Source organism: Astatotilapia calliptera, chromosome 9 (genome assembly GCF_964374335.1).
Source record: "Astatotilapia calliptera chromosome 9, fAstCal68.1, whole genome shotgun sequence".
NCBI lineage: Eukaryota > Metazoa > Chordata > Actinopteri > Cichliformes > Cichlidae > Astatotilapia > Astatotilapia calliptera.
The window spans coordinates 5,981,271-5,997,737 of record NC_137430.1 but is presented as its reverse complement, the minus strand read 5'-3'; the positions used below and the strand labels follow the sequence as shown (position 1 = coordinate 5,997,737).

General features: G+C 39.2%; 2 protein-coding genes across 3 annotated transcripts in view; both read left to right on the top strand.

Moving 5' to 3' along the window:
* The window catches only part of cubn (cubilin (intrinsic factor-cobalamin receptor)), a 78,996-nt gene extending 68,309 nt beyond the window's left edge, over positions 1 to 10,687 (top strand). Inside the window, exons 56-67 of the mRNA XM_026180665.2 lie at positions 963 to 1,112; positions 2,542 to 2,727; positions 3,173 to 3,302; positions 3,670 to 3,887; positions 5,251 to 5,450; positions 5,708 to 5,870; positions 6,726 to 6,934; positions 7,691 to 7,835; positions 8,023 to 8,204; positions 8,617 to 8,782; positions 9,064 to 9,299; positions 10,472 to 10,687. Coding sequence (XP_026036450.2) covers positions 963 to 1,112; positions 2,542 to 2,727; positions 3,173 to 3,302; positions 3,670 to 3,887; positions 5,251 to 5,450; positions 5,708 to 5,870; positions 6,726 to 6,934; positions 7,691 to 7,835; positions 8,023 to 8,204; positions 8,617 to 8,782; positions 9,064 to 9,299; positions 10,472 to 10,579 — 2,093 coding nt within the window. The 3' untranslated portion in view covers positions 10,580 to 10,687. The remainder of the gene's footprint in view (positions 1 to 962; positions 1,113 to 2,541; positions 2,728 to 3,172; positions 3,303 to 3,669; positions 3,888 to 5,250; positions 5,451 to 5,707; positions 5,871 to 6,725; positions 6,935 to 7,690; positions 7,836 to 8,022; positions 8,205 to 8,616; positions 8,783 to 9,063; positions 9,300 to 10,471) is intronic.
* Positions 10,688 to 14,341: 3,654 nt separating this feature from the next.
* The window catches only part of lama1 (laminin, alpha 1), a 33,776-nt gene continuing 31,650 nt past the window's right edge, over positions 14,342 to 16,467 (top strand). For both annotated transcript variants that reach the window (XM_026179686.2, XM_026179685.2), the window contains exon 1: positions 14,342 to 14,552. In XM_026179686.2, the coding sequence (XP_026035471.2) occupies positions 14,498 to 14,552 (55 nt within the window). In that variant the 5' untranslated portion in view covers positions 14,342 to 14,497. The remainder of the gene's footprint in view (positions 14,553 to 16,467) is intronic.

Here is a 16,467-nt window from a genome sequence, read left to right as displayed (position 1 = left end):
GTAGGAGTTGCATGAACATTTGAGAAACTTGATTCTCATACTCAGATTCTACAGTTTTGCAGACTGTAAACAGTTTTTGTATTTAACTCAGTGTTACAGCATTCACAGCTTCTTGAACATAAGACAACGAGGAACAATTGTGTCATGTTATAGCCTTATTCAAACATTCCAAAATAAATTTATTTTTTCACTTCAAAATTGTCCATCTAATAACAAAAAAACAACAACAACAAAACAAAAATATAACATGTACATGTTCACAGCCTTTGCAAAATACTTTGCTAAAGCTCCTTTTCCTTTATTTACCGCTTCAAGTTCTTTTTGAGTGTGATGCTTACCACACCATTCACCAACGATGTCTTTGTACTTTGTTTCATTCATCTTTCTCTCTTGTTTCTTGCTTCTGAAAAACATCCCATGGTATGACTCTGCCACCACCATTCGGGGATGGTTTTGGCCAGATGATGCGGCGTTCTTGGTTACCTTCAGACATGATGTTTGACATTCAGGCCAAACACTTGAGTCTTTGTTTCATTGCCCCAGGGAGCTTCTCATGGTCTGAGAGTCCTTCATGTGCCTTTTACTGAGAAGTGGTTTCCACCTTGCCACTCTACCATAAAGGCCTGATTGGAGGAGTGCAAATTGTTGTCTTTTTGGAAGGTTCTTCTCTCTCCACAAGAAAAGCAGGAGCTCAGAGACACTTACAGTTACTATCGGGTACTTGGTCATCTTTTACCCCAATCTCTCAGACTGGTTGGTCTGCTTTAGCCAGGGTTGTAGTCCTTTAAAAACGTCTTCTGGAGGCCACTCTTTTCCCCCCAATATGTCATATTAGGGATAAAAAGCTATTTTTTCCGTTTTTAAAAGTTACTTTTTTAACTTGTTGGTCGGCAGATCTTTTTTGCAGTGACATGGTCATTCTATCAGCATGCAAAGAAAGTCTGTTGTGCTCTTTTCATTAGGATGCGGTGCAAACTTTACAGCTGACAGCGGCCGTGTGGTTTCACCAAATTATCCAGCAGACTACCCATCCAGAGCCAACTGCAACTACACCATAGATGCTGGAGAAAAGACTGTGGTCATCCTCACCTTTCAGACATTTCAAGTTGAAGGTAAGTGTTACAATTAGGGATATCTACCGCCGGTATCCGGTGCCATTATGGCAAACTCAGCAGCCTGCAACAAGTGCTTTAAGGTGATACTGTGCAAAGGAGGTAACACCTCGAATCTGATGAAACACCTGGCGACGCATAGCGGGTCTTTTGGAGCCGACTACCTACTACAGGTGTGGTGCCTGTTATCGACCCGGAGTTATCAACATCCCCCAAGAACACGAAGAGGAGAGTCCTGGCCCCTAGCCCTGCCAGTGTAGCAGAAATGATGAGGATGATGATGCAGCAGCAGCCGTTCTTCTCTGCGTGAGTAGCTTCATGTTGTTCGTGTGTAATTCACGTTGAGTAGGCTAACCACGTTATTACATTAATGCATGTAAGGTGAACTAGCAAACACCGTTGTAGTTACATGCGGCTGTCTTCTTGTTTGATGGCAGATGCTCCCTTCACCCTGGACAAAAAGGCTAAAATGACCAAAGAAAAATTGGAAAACAGCTGAACATGAGAGGTTTAGGACAAAGTTTGTGTTTTTTCCATTGTTTAAGCACTGCTTCCAGCCAAGAGTAGGGATGGGTATCGTTTAGGTTTTATCCGATACCAGTGCCAAACCAGTACTTTTGAAATGGTGCCGGTGCTTAAAAGGTGCTCGAACCAGTGCTTAAAGAATGGAGAACACAAACTTTGTCCAAAAACCTCTCATGTTCAGCTGTTTTGTTGTGAGGTTTTTTTGTTTTGTTTTTGTTATTGATTTAATACCGTGGTTAGCCTACTTAACGTAAATTACACACGAACAACATTAAGCTACTCACGCAGAGAAGAACGGCTGCTGCATCATCATCCTCATCATTTCTGCTACACTGGCAGGGCTAGGGGCCAGGACTCTCCTCTTCGGGTTCTTGGGGGATGTTGATAACGCCGGGTCCGATAACAGGCACCACACCCGCAGTAGATGTGGTCTTGCAGCAAGCTATCAAATACGGTGCATTTCTCGGCTTTTAAAAAAACGCTATGCATCGCCAGGTGTTTCATCAGATTCGAGGTGTTACCTCCTTTGCACAGTATCACCTTAAAGCACTTGTTGCAGGATGCAACAGCATCTTTTGCTGTGAAGTACAGCCAGCCTTTTGACCGCTTCGCCTTGGGCATTTTTAATCTGTAGCTCTGCTCTAAAAGAACGTACGTACCTGGACCTGCCTACTATCCTCGGAAACATAAAATGGCTAGAATCCAAAGTGTATCACAGCTCAGGAGGAAAAAAGCACCGAAATAAAGCACCGAAATGTGCGCTGCTTTTCGGTCTGGTTACTACTGTTTATGTCAGAACCGATACCAATACCCATCCCTAGTTACAGTTAACACATTTGCATCCAAAATATCTAATAAGATTCAGTAGTTTGTTGAATAATTCCCCCCTCTCTCTGTTGTCTAGCACATTCTACCTGTCTGTACGATGGCCTGAAGATCTACAGTCTTGCTACCAGTGGCATTCCTATTGCTACTTTGTGTGGTACCACCATCCCTGGGAGCTTCTCCACCTTTGGCCCCATGTTGCTCCATTTCTACTCTGACTCTGTGATTACAGACACTGGCTTCATGGCAGAATACACAGCTATTCGTAAGCAATTCAAAGTCAAATTATTGTTATACCCTAATGAGCCATCACCATTTGTTTTAATCAAAATCAAAGAATGGAAAGGCAAAGAACATTTTATAAATTGGAATAAAGTCCAGTATTTTTAATTAAAATTATTATAATTATGTAATGAACCACTTTTCCATTAAGTTACTATGTCAAACTTTTTCAATCCCTTCTACTTTTCTTTTTTGGCATTTATCTTCTTTACTCTAAGGAGGATAATTGTAAAATACATATTAATCAATGTCAATATAATGTTTTAAGGGAAAAAACTAAATGACAGATTTTATTTTGGTTTGTTTCTTTTTTGTATTTTCATTATATTTGGCATTAGGTATATTTATTATAAAGGGTGTGGTGTGAGGAGTAGATGCATACATCTAAAGTTGTGATTGTGTGTCTTTGTGTTTGTGTGCATGTACAGCATGTGGTGGTTTCTTTAACAGCACCGCGGGTACAGTGAGCAGTCCGGGGCTGTCCATGACCAACTATCACCACAACATCAACTGTACCTACCACATATGGGTCCAAGCAAACAGAGTAGTAGATCTTAAGTAAGACTACACTGACTTCACTGGCTGCTCTAACCTGACTGCAGTACTTCACAAATGACCTGATATTGTTCACAAATCATTTTATTGTTTTATAAACAGAACCAAATCTTGAAAAACTTGAATGCAGTGTTGTTTTTCAGTTAGCTTTGACTTTTAAAAAAGATTACTTAAAAAATTACATGACATCAGTGCAATGTCTTAAAACTAGAACAACTCTAAACATTTTTCCCACATATTTCTGTGGAACCTCCTTCACACAACAATGGGAACAAGCAAAGCCTTGGATACATAGGACTGGTTTCATCTGATAACCGGACAAACTGGTGCTCTTGTACTCTGGGCTTTAAGAAATGTTTCTTTTCCACAGGTTTAACACCTTTCATCTGGAGGCATCTTCTTCCTGTCAGTTTGACTCTGTGGCAGTTTATGATGGACCGGACACTCTGTCACCCTTGCTGGGGAAATTCTGTGGCACAGTGCTCCCACCCAATCTCCGTTCCTCCACAAATCAGCTATTCATTGTCTTCAGCACAGATAACACAGTGAATGGGATTGGTTGGAGAGCTACTTACAGTGAAACGCTCGGTAGGTGGTAATGACTGTGTATTTTTTATTTTATTTTAAGAACAAGTGAACACCACTTATTCATAAAACTACACTTGCACCACACAACTGATGATCTCCTGGGACATTCAGTCTCTAGAGCTTATTCAGAAAAAAAATTGTTCAGCTGAGTGTGTGGATAGAAAGACTCATTTAAAAAGTGAAGTAAAGGAAAAATGGCTGGAGCTGATAGGAACCCCAACTTTGGGTACAAGACTGCACTTCAAGATGGTAAAAGGACTGGTACTTACTATATAGTACCCTTGTACTCGGGTTGAGCAATCAAAGTGCTTCCTGCTACAAGTCTCATTCACTCAGTCACACACAGATTCATACAACACTGTATGCTAAGCTTTCCCTAACATTCACATACATATTCACGATGGATGCATCAGGGCCACGTGAGGGTTCAGTCTCTTGCCCAACAGAAGACATTAACCCTAGTCTGGAGAAGCTAGGGATTCATCCACCAAGCATCTGATTGTAGTGGGCGACTGTGACCACAGTAACCCACTACATTAGGTCACACCTGTCAAATAAAAACAAATCTGAGGCTGCAGTGGATTTTCCACAGCTGAAAGCAGGGAAAAGGGAAGCCTAGTCTCAGTTTTCCTAAGGCTTTAGATCATGGAGCCAAAATGTGACATCAGTTGTATCCATCCATGGACCAAACCCACCTTGGGTCAAAGAATGGTGACAGTCAAATACAATGTAAAGGGGAAGAGGATTTGCTCACTAAGAGCCAGACTTTCACCCACCACACAACATACCCAGAAACCCACAGATCATCAGCTCAGCTGTTCACCCTGATTGAAATGTGAGGTAACACCTAAATAGCAGTCCAGGCTAGTTTCCAAAGATCCCCTTGAAGTACGTGATCACTGAGTAAATTTGAATGAAAACTGGCTGATAATGTCTCTTCATTCTCATACACTGACAATTTTTGTAAACAACCTTCTCTTAAAGACTGAATATTTGACTTCCGTGCAACTGAGTGAAAAGGGACAGTGAATGTTTAGATTTTATGTGCTTGTAAACTTGAGCATTTTCTTGATTTGCATTGTGTGTTGTTGGTGTTTTTTGTGCTTTCTGGGCATTTGTCCATTCTTTGTAGGAATTGATTTAAGGTACAATTACTGTATGCAGTTTGCTGGTGATGACTAAAACAATAACATTAGTCTGTCTTGAATTCTGACTGGGTACCCAGCAGCAACTGTTACAAGTACTATCTAGGCAGTATTATCTATTTTTACATTACTAGTTTGAACTTTCCAGACATTGGACAAGTTCTATTGTTGCTGTTTTATCCAGAATAAACAAGTGGACATGCTTAAATTACTTGCAGGTCCAGCACAGGGATGTGGTGGATACCTTTCCATGCCCATGGGCATGTTTGGTTCACCAGATCCAAATCTAGATGGTGTCTATGAACCACGGATGAACTGCCTATGGACCATTGAGATGCCTGTCAACAAGGCAGTCAATCTGACCTTTGACTCCTTTGAACTTGAGACTTCCACTACCTGCCGCTATGACTATGTCAGAGTAAGTATACGGAGGGCAGATATTTAATTCATTGAAAATTTTCAAGTTCAAATTTCAACAGTAATATTTTTATACTAAAACCCAGTTTACACTGGCACAGTGTGTTAGTACATCTGGCCACAAGTGGATCAATTGACTCCACTTGTGGCCAGATACACTGACCACAATGAATGAATGTTACTATGACCAAATGAACTTGCTACTATCTGGTATTTCCGCCAAGCTTGTATTAATATTTGTATCTGTATCTCTCTCAGGTTTATGATGGTGACAACATGAACTTCCCTTTGGTTGGGACATTTTGTGGAACTTCTGTCCCTGCTTCCTTCATATCAAGTGGAAACTTTTTGACTGTTCACTTTGTCACTGATGGCTCGGTGCAGAGGCGAGGCTTCAATGCTACCTACAGAGAAGTACCATGTAAGAAACATTTTGATACTGCATTGCATTCAAAGTCATATTTTCACATGAAGAGACATGAGACAATATTTTACGTACAAAATCCATCTGCCCTCTTTTTTATTTTATCCATCACAATCTTCAATGGATGCGGCTCTCAGGTCCTTACATACATGCAGCTATACATGGATTCGAGGTTACAAAAATGTGATTTGTTACATTTTGTTATGCCACCGACACAGCTGGGTTGAAGACATGAGCGTACGATCGTGTTGGTTTTTAGATTTTCATAAAATATCTGGCAAGCAATGTCAGCTAGACCTTCAGGCCAAAAGACTTCAGCCCAGTTGAACTCACATCGCTGGTCATGAAATGTTTTGATCATTATGTGAAAAAATACATATTTTTTCATCATCTTCAAGTGAAAAACTAATTCTTGGGCAGCAAAACACAACAAATAATATGTTTTTAGTTTTTTGTAACTTTTACTTTTCAAGATGGATTCTAAAATGCTACACATTGTACATTTATTGAAAATGTGTTGGCTTCTGTATTATTTGTTGCTTTGGAAAGACTTCTGTGGCACAGAACACAGCAATTAGAAAGGCAGTAACAATAGCCAGGAAGTTGTTGGGATTTGCATTAGCACTGTGTGTGGAGCAAGGCAATTAACATTGTGAGTGATGTGAGGCATCCACTTGCCTCTTCCTTTAGACTACTACCATCTGCACGGTGCTATTGTCGCTCTTTGTTCACAAAAAAAACCAAACCCCAGACTATATGGTATGTTTTAGAGAATGGCTCTTCTACTGTTACAGAATAAGTCTGGCTATTTTTGGAGGGTTTTTGTTTCTAATTGTGTCTGTCTTTCCTCAGTAATTTGTGGAGGGACACTGAATGCCACCTCTGTTGTCCAGACCGTGACGTCACCCTTTTTCCCTAATGAATATCCTCCTTACACCTCCTGTCGGTGGATCCTGGATGCTCCAGCCCTAGAAACCATCAAAATGTCCATCCAGACCTTCGTCCTCCAGCCTGACCAGAGCTGCTCTGCAAACTATCTAGAGTTGAAAGACTGGCCTATGGTGAGTACAGACAGACCTAGACCAACACGTGCTGTGTCGTTAATACTAAGGTGGTGACTGGACCTCCTAAGCAACTATCACTCTTATCATTTTGTAGAACTTCAAGATGAAGTTACTCCAATTGTTTTTCCCTTTTTAAAATTTGAAATTATTAAATGTCACTTGCATTAGATGAACTCTTGTAAAATTGAATATGCAGTGAAAAGGAGGTGCACTAATAAGAAGGTGGCTCTGACAGCACACATTATCAAAACTATTTCTATTGGTATGCTATGCTATTGCTATGTCTATCATGTAGGACTTGTTGGTGCCACCTGAACAGAATCACAGACCAGGCACTGAGTAGTCAGGAAGCCAGTCTGAGAAAAGAGGAATTGTGACCACATTTTATCATCATAGTTTTTGTCTACCAAAAGTCAAACGCAGAGAGGCATCGATCGTGTGGAAATTAATAATTGAAATACTATTTATAAAATTGTTTGTACATCCCTAAACCTCAGTGCAAGTACAGATTGGGATACAGTGTAACAACCCAAAATGACTCAATAGTAACACATTCATAAAACTCTCCCTTTTAAGCTTTTGATGTATTTTGGGAAATGTGTGAACTTTTTGTCATGACATTTATATATTAACCAAAACTAAAAGGTTTCATCAGAGTGTCTTTGATCATGTTCAGTACGAAACCGCCTTACGGTACCAATACGTAGACGTATGGCGTTAGTATCATTCTAATAAGATTCTTGTGTTTTTCAGGGAGACTATGGGCAGTCTCATAAGCTCTGTCCATCAGATGGCCATCTACCAGACTTTTACAGTTATGGCAGAACAATGCATGTGCAGTTCAAATCCGACACCTTTGTGACAGGAAATGGCCTCAGCTTCACTTTTCAAATTGCCAGTAAGGAAGGAGAAATAGACCCAAAATACCCTATTGAAATCATGCCTTTTTATTATTAATAAAATTCAAATGACTTTAAAAAGTGTGCTTGCTTGTCTGCATCATCCATACTTATTGAAGTGGTGAATATTGTAAATTGTATCTGGTTTCTGATAAGTGCTCTAACTATAGTTTCTGTGTTTTTCAGGCTGTAGCCGAACATATGAGCAGGAATATGGCTACCTGAAGAGTCCAGGCTGGCCTGACATATATCCCAACAACATGGATTGCACCATCATCCTAAAGGCACCACAGAACAACTACATCTCTTTCTTTTTTAACAATTTTGATGTGGAAAGCCATAGCAACTGTCAGTTTGACTATTTGGAGGTAAACCAAGCAATGTTAATGCAGAGACATAGACGCTGTGTGTGTGTGTGTGTGTGTGTGTGTGTGTGTGTGTGTGTGTGTGTGTGTGTGTGTGTGTGTGTGTGTGTGTGTGTGTGTATGCTTGCATGTGCCATTTAGAATAGAATAGAACAGAATAGAATAGAAAAGAATGCCTTTATTGTCACTATCAGATGTACAATGAGATACAGAGCATCTCCTACTCAGTGCAAGAGGAGAAGGAGAAGAAAGGGGGTGTGAGGTGCACAGTTTCTATTCTATTCTATTCTATTCTAACATGCTGTTCATTCCTTCATATATTATAGAAGTGTCAGATTCAGTGTAAATGGCGGTTGGATACCGTATTCTGTGTGTGATATGTTTTATCCTCGTTTCCATGATTTTCACCTCTCAGATCCGTAACGGCAGTACAGCAGACTCACCACTGATTGGCAAGTTCTGTGGAAGCACTCTGCCAAGCCCTGTCTTCCCACAATCCAACCAACTCTACCTACGCTTCAAAAGTGACTTTTCGCATTCTCGTGATGGCTTTGATGCCACATGGACATCCTCCCCTCAAGGTCTGAACTGAACTGAATAAAATATCATTTTTAACCAGTTCCTATAAAATATCAAGTCGTTTTTTTTCTTGTTGGCATGACCAACTAAACAGGATTTTTTACTATTACTTTTACTCTTTTATACATTTGACATCCCTCCTTTAAGCTTTTAAGTCAACATGTATTTAGAATTTTAAATCCTGCTCTATTTAGGAACTATAAGATATTTTTAGTAGTAGCAGTTTTTGTAATGAAGGAATGCAGATTGTTCACTCTGTTCATCCTGTCTTTTTTTTAACTAGGTTGTGGTGGCACTCTATTTGGAGACCAAGGCTCATTCGCAAGTCCAAACTACCCTGGAACCTATCCCAATAACACCCATTGTGAATGGAGCATCATGGCACCAAGAGGCCGTGTTGTGACCATTACCTTTAACCAGATCAGTATTGATGATCCTGGAGATTGTCAGAACAACTTCTTGAAGTTGTACGATGGCCCAGATACCTCTTCACAGTTTGTTGGACCTTACTGTGGTGTGGTATGTTAAAGAGCATTATTGTAATCTTGACATAATACGGTTTTTATACATTTTACTGCATTGCATATGTCAGAAAGATTTTACGGACTTAGCGTTCCAGATTAGGTACGAGTGATCAAAAGCTCAGTAGAAAGAGACAAGTCAAACCCGTCCTATTCAAACCTCTGACATCTAGTGTCCGGTGTTGTCTTTGTTATGGACCTGTGTGGTATAATAATGCTATTATTTAAAGAGCATTATAAGGGCTTCACAAAATAGGTTAGGTGAGTCTGGTCAGGGTATTAACAATGTAGAAATAAACTATTAAGCATATATTTTTCAATGGTAATGTAGTTTTACTACATCTGTAACAGAAAAAGCTATAAATTGATTACTTGGGGTAAAGAAGTCCTCATAACTGAACACTCCACTTACTGGGTCCATCATGTGGTTGTATCATTCTGTCATGAAATGCAGAGAGATAGGACCCAGACTGAGACTTGTAGTTGACACAAGACAAGTCTTTATTATGGCTAATATCGTCCAGATCACAAACTTATCAAAATTCCAAAAAACAGCAAGCACCAGGATAACAAATGTCAAACAGTGTCAAACAAATAAGATACATATTTTCAAAACACTGTGTCTCTGCGACTTTCAAACCCCAAAACATGTTGCACCAAAGTAACACGTTTTGAAAGTCCATCTTTCACCAACTGAAAAAAAATGCTGTGATTGCAGCCGTTCCCTCTTTAACTCTGACAGTTTGAATATTAACAATCACAAAACTGAGCTAATGTCTCATATTTAGGTGGTTTTGCTAGTTACAGTCATTGTGCAGGTGTACTGTTTATAAAATTACAATAACAAAAAGTTCAGATTGAGTGTGCAGTATAAGGTAACTAGTGTACTTATTTACCTATTCACTTTGCAATAGATTATGGTGTCATGCAAAAATAATATATAATTAGAATTTTTTCTTCAGTATTTAGAGTTGTATTGTGTTCATTTCCATATAGATATAATGTTTTCTTTGAATTCTTTGTCAGAATAAAGCACAGACATTGTACTTTGGTAACTATGATTGGTAATGTGTTTTTTTTTTCCTGTTTCTTAGCTATTTAGAGTGAGTCACTGTTGATAGTTTCAGTATAAAAATGTAAGTTTCTCCTATTTCTGTGTTGTTTGTTCAGGAAACCAACATTGCTCCATTCACAGCCACTGCCCACCAAGTCTATGTTGTTTTCCAAGGCCAGTACTCCACCCTACCTTCAGGATTCAGACTCACCTGGACCAGCTGAGAGGATGCTCTCTTTCTTCATCTCTGTCTCTCTCCCTCACACACACACCATTACTAAAGCTATGTCATAATGCCGTGTTATAATAAATATATAATTCAAGAAATGCAACAGTGTGCTCAGTCATTTTTATATCAGGTGCTGCTTGTAAAGCAGAATGCTGCTGCATCAACCTCACTCACCTGCTGATGAGTTAGATGTCACAAACCACACTTATTTTTTGACATGGTGACAAATAAAGGTGTCAATCAAATCAACATGCTTTAAACATTAATAATGACAGCTTTGCGTATTATATTTGTTTTATTGGTTCTCATATTTTAGCAGTGATAAAGATGTTTGTCTAGATGTTTATTGGAAAACTTAAGACAGGCCTGTGCATGTGCCCCTTTGAGAAGAGGGATCTTGCAAGCACGTCAACATTTCAGTCCATAATGGCACAGTTTTGGGCTGATCTCATGATCATCATTACCCTGTGAGGCAAGGTCTTGCACAGATCTCCAGACAAATTGTCATGGTTTGCTGTGTGGCCGGCAGGATGTAGGACCCAAAAGCAAGACTCATGGAAGGCAGCTTTATTTTGACTGTAAATGGTTCTTCCTACAGAAAACAAAACCTGAAAGCGAGGAGCTAGTAATTTGAACTAAACTACTAAATACTGAGGGCTAAAATACACAGCATAACAAGAGGATGGGGAAACACAGCTGGGACTAAAACTCAAAACACTGAACACAGGACAGGGACTATCAAAGTAAAACAGGAAACACATGGCAGGCACAGAGGAACGGAGCACAGGGACAGGAGTGACATGAGACATAAATGACTGGGGAACAAGAAAATAAACATGAAGGCAGAACTAAACCTACACTAAACATGAGGGGCACAGGAACACGACCCAAGAACTAGAATTCAAGGACTACTAGAAAACTTAGGGAGCTAAAAGTAACAGTGATGAACCATGATGAAATCAACACTTGGTCACCAACGCAGGGCCGTGACACAAATGGTCATTCTACATTTCTTTTATTTCTGAATAATCGTACTAACAGTGGTCATTTTCTCACCAAGCTTCTTGTTGAATGTCTGGTAGCTTTTACAGCTTTGTGCAGGTCCCCAGTCTTGTCGCTCATGACCAGAAGAGGTTGGAATGGAACAAATTGTTTCTATGGATAGATGCTTTCTACACATAACGAGTTGAGATCAGGAGTGTCTGCAACTGATTGATTGACTGACTGATTATAATGTAAGTGCCTGATGGGCACACAACCAATCTGTTGGAGCCAGAATTCTGGCTGGACTGCAGGGGATCGAATAGTTATACTTAATGACACACAAATTGATTTATAACTTTTATGTAATGTGTGTCGTCTCTCTCCATTAAAATGAAACTACCACAAAACTAGAGGCTTTTGTTTTGTTTTTGTAAGTGACCAAACTTAAAAATTCAGCATGGGATCAAATAATTAGCAAACTGTATGTTTAGCAAGATGAAGTAGTTTGTTGCTAGTTTTAGTAAAGGAACAATGGTACTATTACTAGGCCCTTTTTTTCTTAGGTCAGGAAGGAGCACAGAAGGGTAAAGTTGTTCATGCAACGAGCATACAAGATGCAGCACAAAAACCGTGAAACTGTCAGTTTGCTTTAAAGTGGTCAATTTTGTTTTGTTAGGCAGTGGAAGAACTGGATTTGTTTTTTCTTTTTTAGTTACAAGGTTAAAATATGTCAAGAAGGCAGGTTAACATTAATCCTATAATACATAGTTTTAACGGCATCCACTTCACTGTTATATAAAAACTAATGTAAATCAATGCATAGCTTTACTACTAGCTCTGTCTTTTTATTCACAAATTTTAATTGCCTTCTAGCACTTTCCAAAGTCTACACGAATCACGTTATAATCTGCCCCATGCTGAGCCACGACTGATGCAACACTCACTACCTAAGGGCAGTGTCATGACTCAGACGAGAGCAGACATCCAGACATCTGAGCTATCACAGACTCATCATTTTAGAGTTAATCATATGTTACACAGCTCTGTTAAAGCTCATTCAAAGATTGATAAACAGGAAAACACCTCAAAAATCATACTACTGTGAAAAACCTTTTTACATATATTTACATCATATACTAAAGATAAAGTGAAATGTTTCACTTTGAAATTGTTTTTAATGAATTAATTTACATTTTAATGATAATGGGTTATAGTTCGTGAAAATCAGAACTGCTGCATCTCAAGTTATTTCCCAAACTTCATAGACTTGGGGTTATGGTTGGGCCTCTTGTCGGCAGTCCCATTTCAGTGGTCCTAACACATTCATCAGCAGAGTCAAAGGCCAGCAAAATTTTATACAAATAAACCATTAAAAAAAACTAAGCTTGACAGGTTGTGAACTGTTGTGAAAGATAAATATCTACTATTATTATATATTACCTAAGTATTATCGGCAGGCACCAAAAAAGTAATAACCAGATGATGGTTGTGTGTGAAACAGAAATTGTAGAGGAAATATAAATAGTAAAAACACAAATGGTATAAATGGGAAATATATGTGTGTTTTGCTCACCTGTAACATTCTCAGAATTACAGAAGTGAAAAGCAATTAAACTGGTGAAACAAAAGCCTGAATGATATAGTTGTACCCCCTGATAGATGGTACAGTCTGCCTGTCTAGCAATGAAGACAATGCTTTAGAGCTTCTGCAGCGAAGGGGGGCAGTTAAAGGAACAGGCTGCTGTTTTAATGCAATTTAACCTTTTCCTCCTTTCAGTTTAAACTAGGAAACGTAAAACTCATTCTTCTCCTCTGCTCTTTACACTGTAATAATTCTTCTCATGTTTTACTTTTAATCCAGAGCTCTTGGACCTACAGATTCAGTGGCAGTCACTGATAGGTGTAAATGACCTGAGGGCTGAAGCAGCTTTTTGTCTTATCTTGGTAACTTCAGGGTTAACCCGGGGTTCACGTCTTATTAGGGTATAATTTATGCTGCAAACCTTATCTGCTTCAGAGCGGGTTAGACTAAAGATCAGCAGGTTTGAAATCACTGTCTACTGACCAATCAGTTCCCTAGAATATAGCGGCAGCATTCCTTGGACCTCTGTGTCCAGAGGGCCTAAAGTTTTCCAGTAGCATCATCGTTGCATTTCCCGGATGATCAGTGACAGATAGGAATTCTTAGAAACAACTTTATCATCAAACTTTTTATTTTATTGTTGTATCAACTTTAATATGCTCCAAACTATTAAACACCACCAAGGCTGCACCTGAGAAAAAAAATTGTCTTTTAATTTATTAAAACATTCTCATTTATAGTCTGTCAGATTCTCTGTGTCTTAATGGTAGGGCTATGACTTTGTTAAGTGTGTTAACTTATATAGTTGGCCAATGTGCTATTATTGTAGCTGCCCTTTTACAGTCTCATGACCTAAGTGCACATTGATACTAATCTGCATGATTTTCATCTCACATCAGTGATTTTTTTGAAGAAGCTTAGTTGCTTTGATTCTGTTTAATTTATGGAACGGAAATGAAATCCTGCAGGACCCAGTAAACAACAACATCTTGTAAACAACTGCCAAAATTAAATACAAAATAAATGAAGCAAAGAGTGTTTACAGTTTCTCCTTTATTGTTTACATTAATGCTTAAAAAAGTGTACCAAAAAAAGGCCCTTACCACCCTCCCCCAAAGATCAAATGGTACATCCCCCCCACCCCATACAAGCCCTTTTGGGCTGAATGAATGAGAAAGGGGTTAGGGGGAGGGGTAGTGTGAGTTGGAGTCACTGTGGTGTTCAGGCACTCTGCAGCAAGCATTCCTATGAGCCACATTGATTCTACCAGTTAATTCTAGTTCTGCTGCATGGAGCAAACACTCGCGAAATAACAGCGACACTCAGATTTGACTCAAGGGTGTGAGGATGAAAGTGCTGCTGCTTTTGCTGTTGATGGGGCAAGCCACCGCTCAGCACAGAGGTGAGACACCTTTTTAAAAAGTTTGCTGAGTTCTAACAGCTGCTTTGAATTCTTATTCTCAAGTAACTTCACAGATTCAAAAAATCTCAGAGAGGAACACTGAAAAAGTTTTTATTTTCAGGGTTACACATCTGTTTAAGCACTGTTGAACCCATCGCAGCTCTGCAGCCTGATCAGTGGGATTAGAGCTGGCTCTAATGTCGATGATTTAAGCAGAATGTACTTTTATTCTTGTTTCCCAAAGTAGTTTGACTGTAGTATTCTGCTATAGTTTAAAGTATGTTTCCCTTTCAGCTGTGTGTGTGTTACTGTTATAACAAATCACATGTGCATCTTTGAGTCCTTGAGTCTTCATCGCTGTGGGTATTTTGAATAGTGTAATGTAGTGAACATGCTACTGTTATCTTTGTTTTGTCTTCGGTCAGGGTCAGTTTGTTCTGATTTAAGGAACATTTATGCACCCTGACCTCTTTCTGTAAAAGTTTCAGTCAGCAGACTCGAGACAAATAACTTTGGGATTAAGCTCCACTTTTCCATCAGAGGTCAAATATCTGGAAATCTGATCTGGATTAAAGCTTGAGCACCTGTGATGTTATCTTTATCATCATATTCATCACCCCGAATCTGTTCAGGCATGCACTTTTACTTCTCTTCTCACTGGCTCATGAATGAATCAGTGGAACGGTGTGTGTGTGTGTGTGTGTGTGTGTGTGTGTGTGTGTGTGTGTGTGTGTGTGTGTGTGTGTGTGTGTGTGTCTGACAAAAGACAAGGAGAGGGAGAGAGATCAAGAATTAGTGTTTACAGTCACACTCTTCTCTCCTTCATCGCTCCCCAGAGATCACCACCCCCAAACACACACAACACATATAGACAAATCTCTACAACCTAAATACCTCTTTGTGTGTGTGTGTGTGTGTGTGTGTGTGTGTGTGTGTGTGTGTGTGTGTGTGTGTGTGTGTTGGGGGAAGGGTGACAGGTCATCCTGAACCTAAAATGGCTGACTTAACACATCCCAACACACAAACAGTCAGATGTAATGTTTTGTATGTAAAATATATAAACTAAGTACAGAGCAACATTTCACTGCAAGGTACCAGCAGCACCAGCATTATAGCATAATAATAGTGACAAAGCATCACACACAGTGGACTCGTATAGATCGCATATTTTATTAACCCCTCCACTGTTGTTCGATTCTCTCTCGCCTTAAATAATTTGCTCCAATCAGACTTTGGTTCCACGTATTTGAACCCTGAGGATATAACATCTGTATTCCTCGCTACCTATGTGAACATTCTCAATTAAAAAAATGCTTATATATATATATATGTATATATATATGTATATATATATATATATATATATATATATGTGTGTGTGTATACTAAAAGATATTGAAGAATGAGTCACTCAGAAAAGAAACAGATCAACCTTTGACCTCTGACCCAGATTGATTTTCAAAAAACAAACACATGTTGGTTCATGTGTTTGTTTTGTTCAATACTAAAAACCTATGCACACTGTTTCAGAGTCCCATGGTTCTTAAATTCAGATTTTTAACCAACACAGTGAGAATCTCAGTGGGAAACTGCAGCTGAGTCAATAGACTGTGTGTGTCTGTGTGATTGGTGAGGTGGTAGGCTGTGGGGGTAGATGGGTTTCAGTAGTGTCTGAGAGACTTTACTTGTTTATGGCTCTAATATATTTAGGCTTTGAGGCCTGGAGATGTAATCACTGAGTATCCATTGAGACTGCTCACCTAAAGATGCAAATATTCTGCTCTTATGTGAGGAGGTTTCAAAATAAAGGTTATAGAGTAAACATTCAGAATTGTCTTTTTATTACAAAAACAAGTCAGATCTCACAAGAGTAACACCGAGGTTTTAGACAGTGACTCATCTGAGAGCATACCTG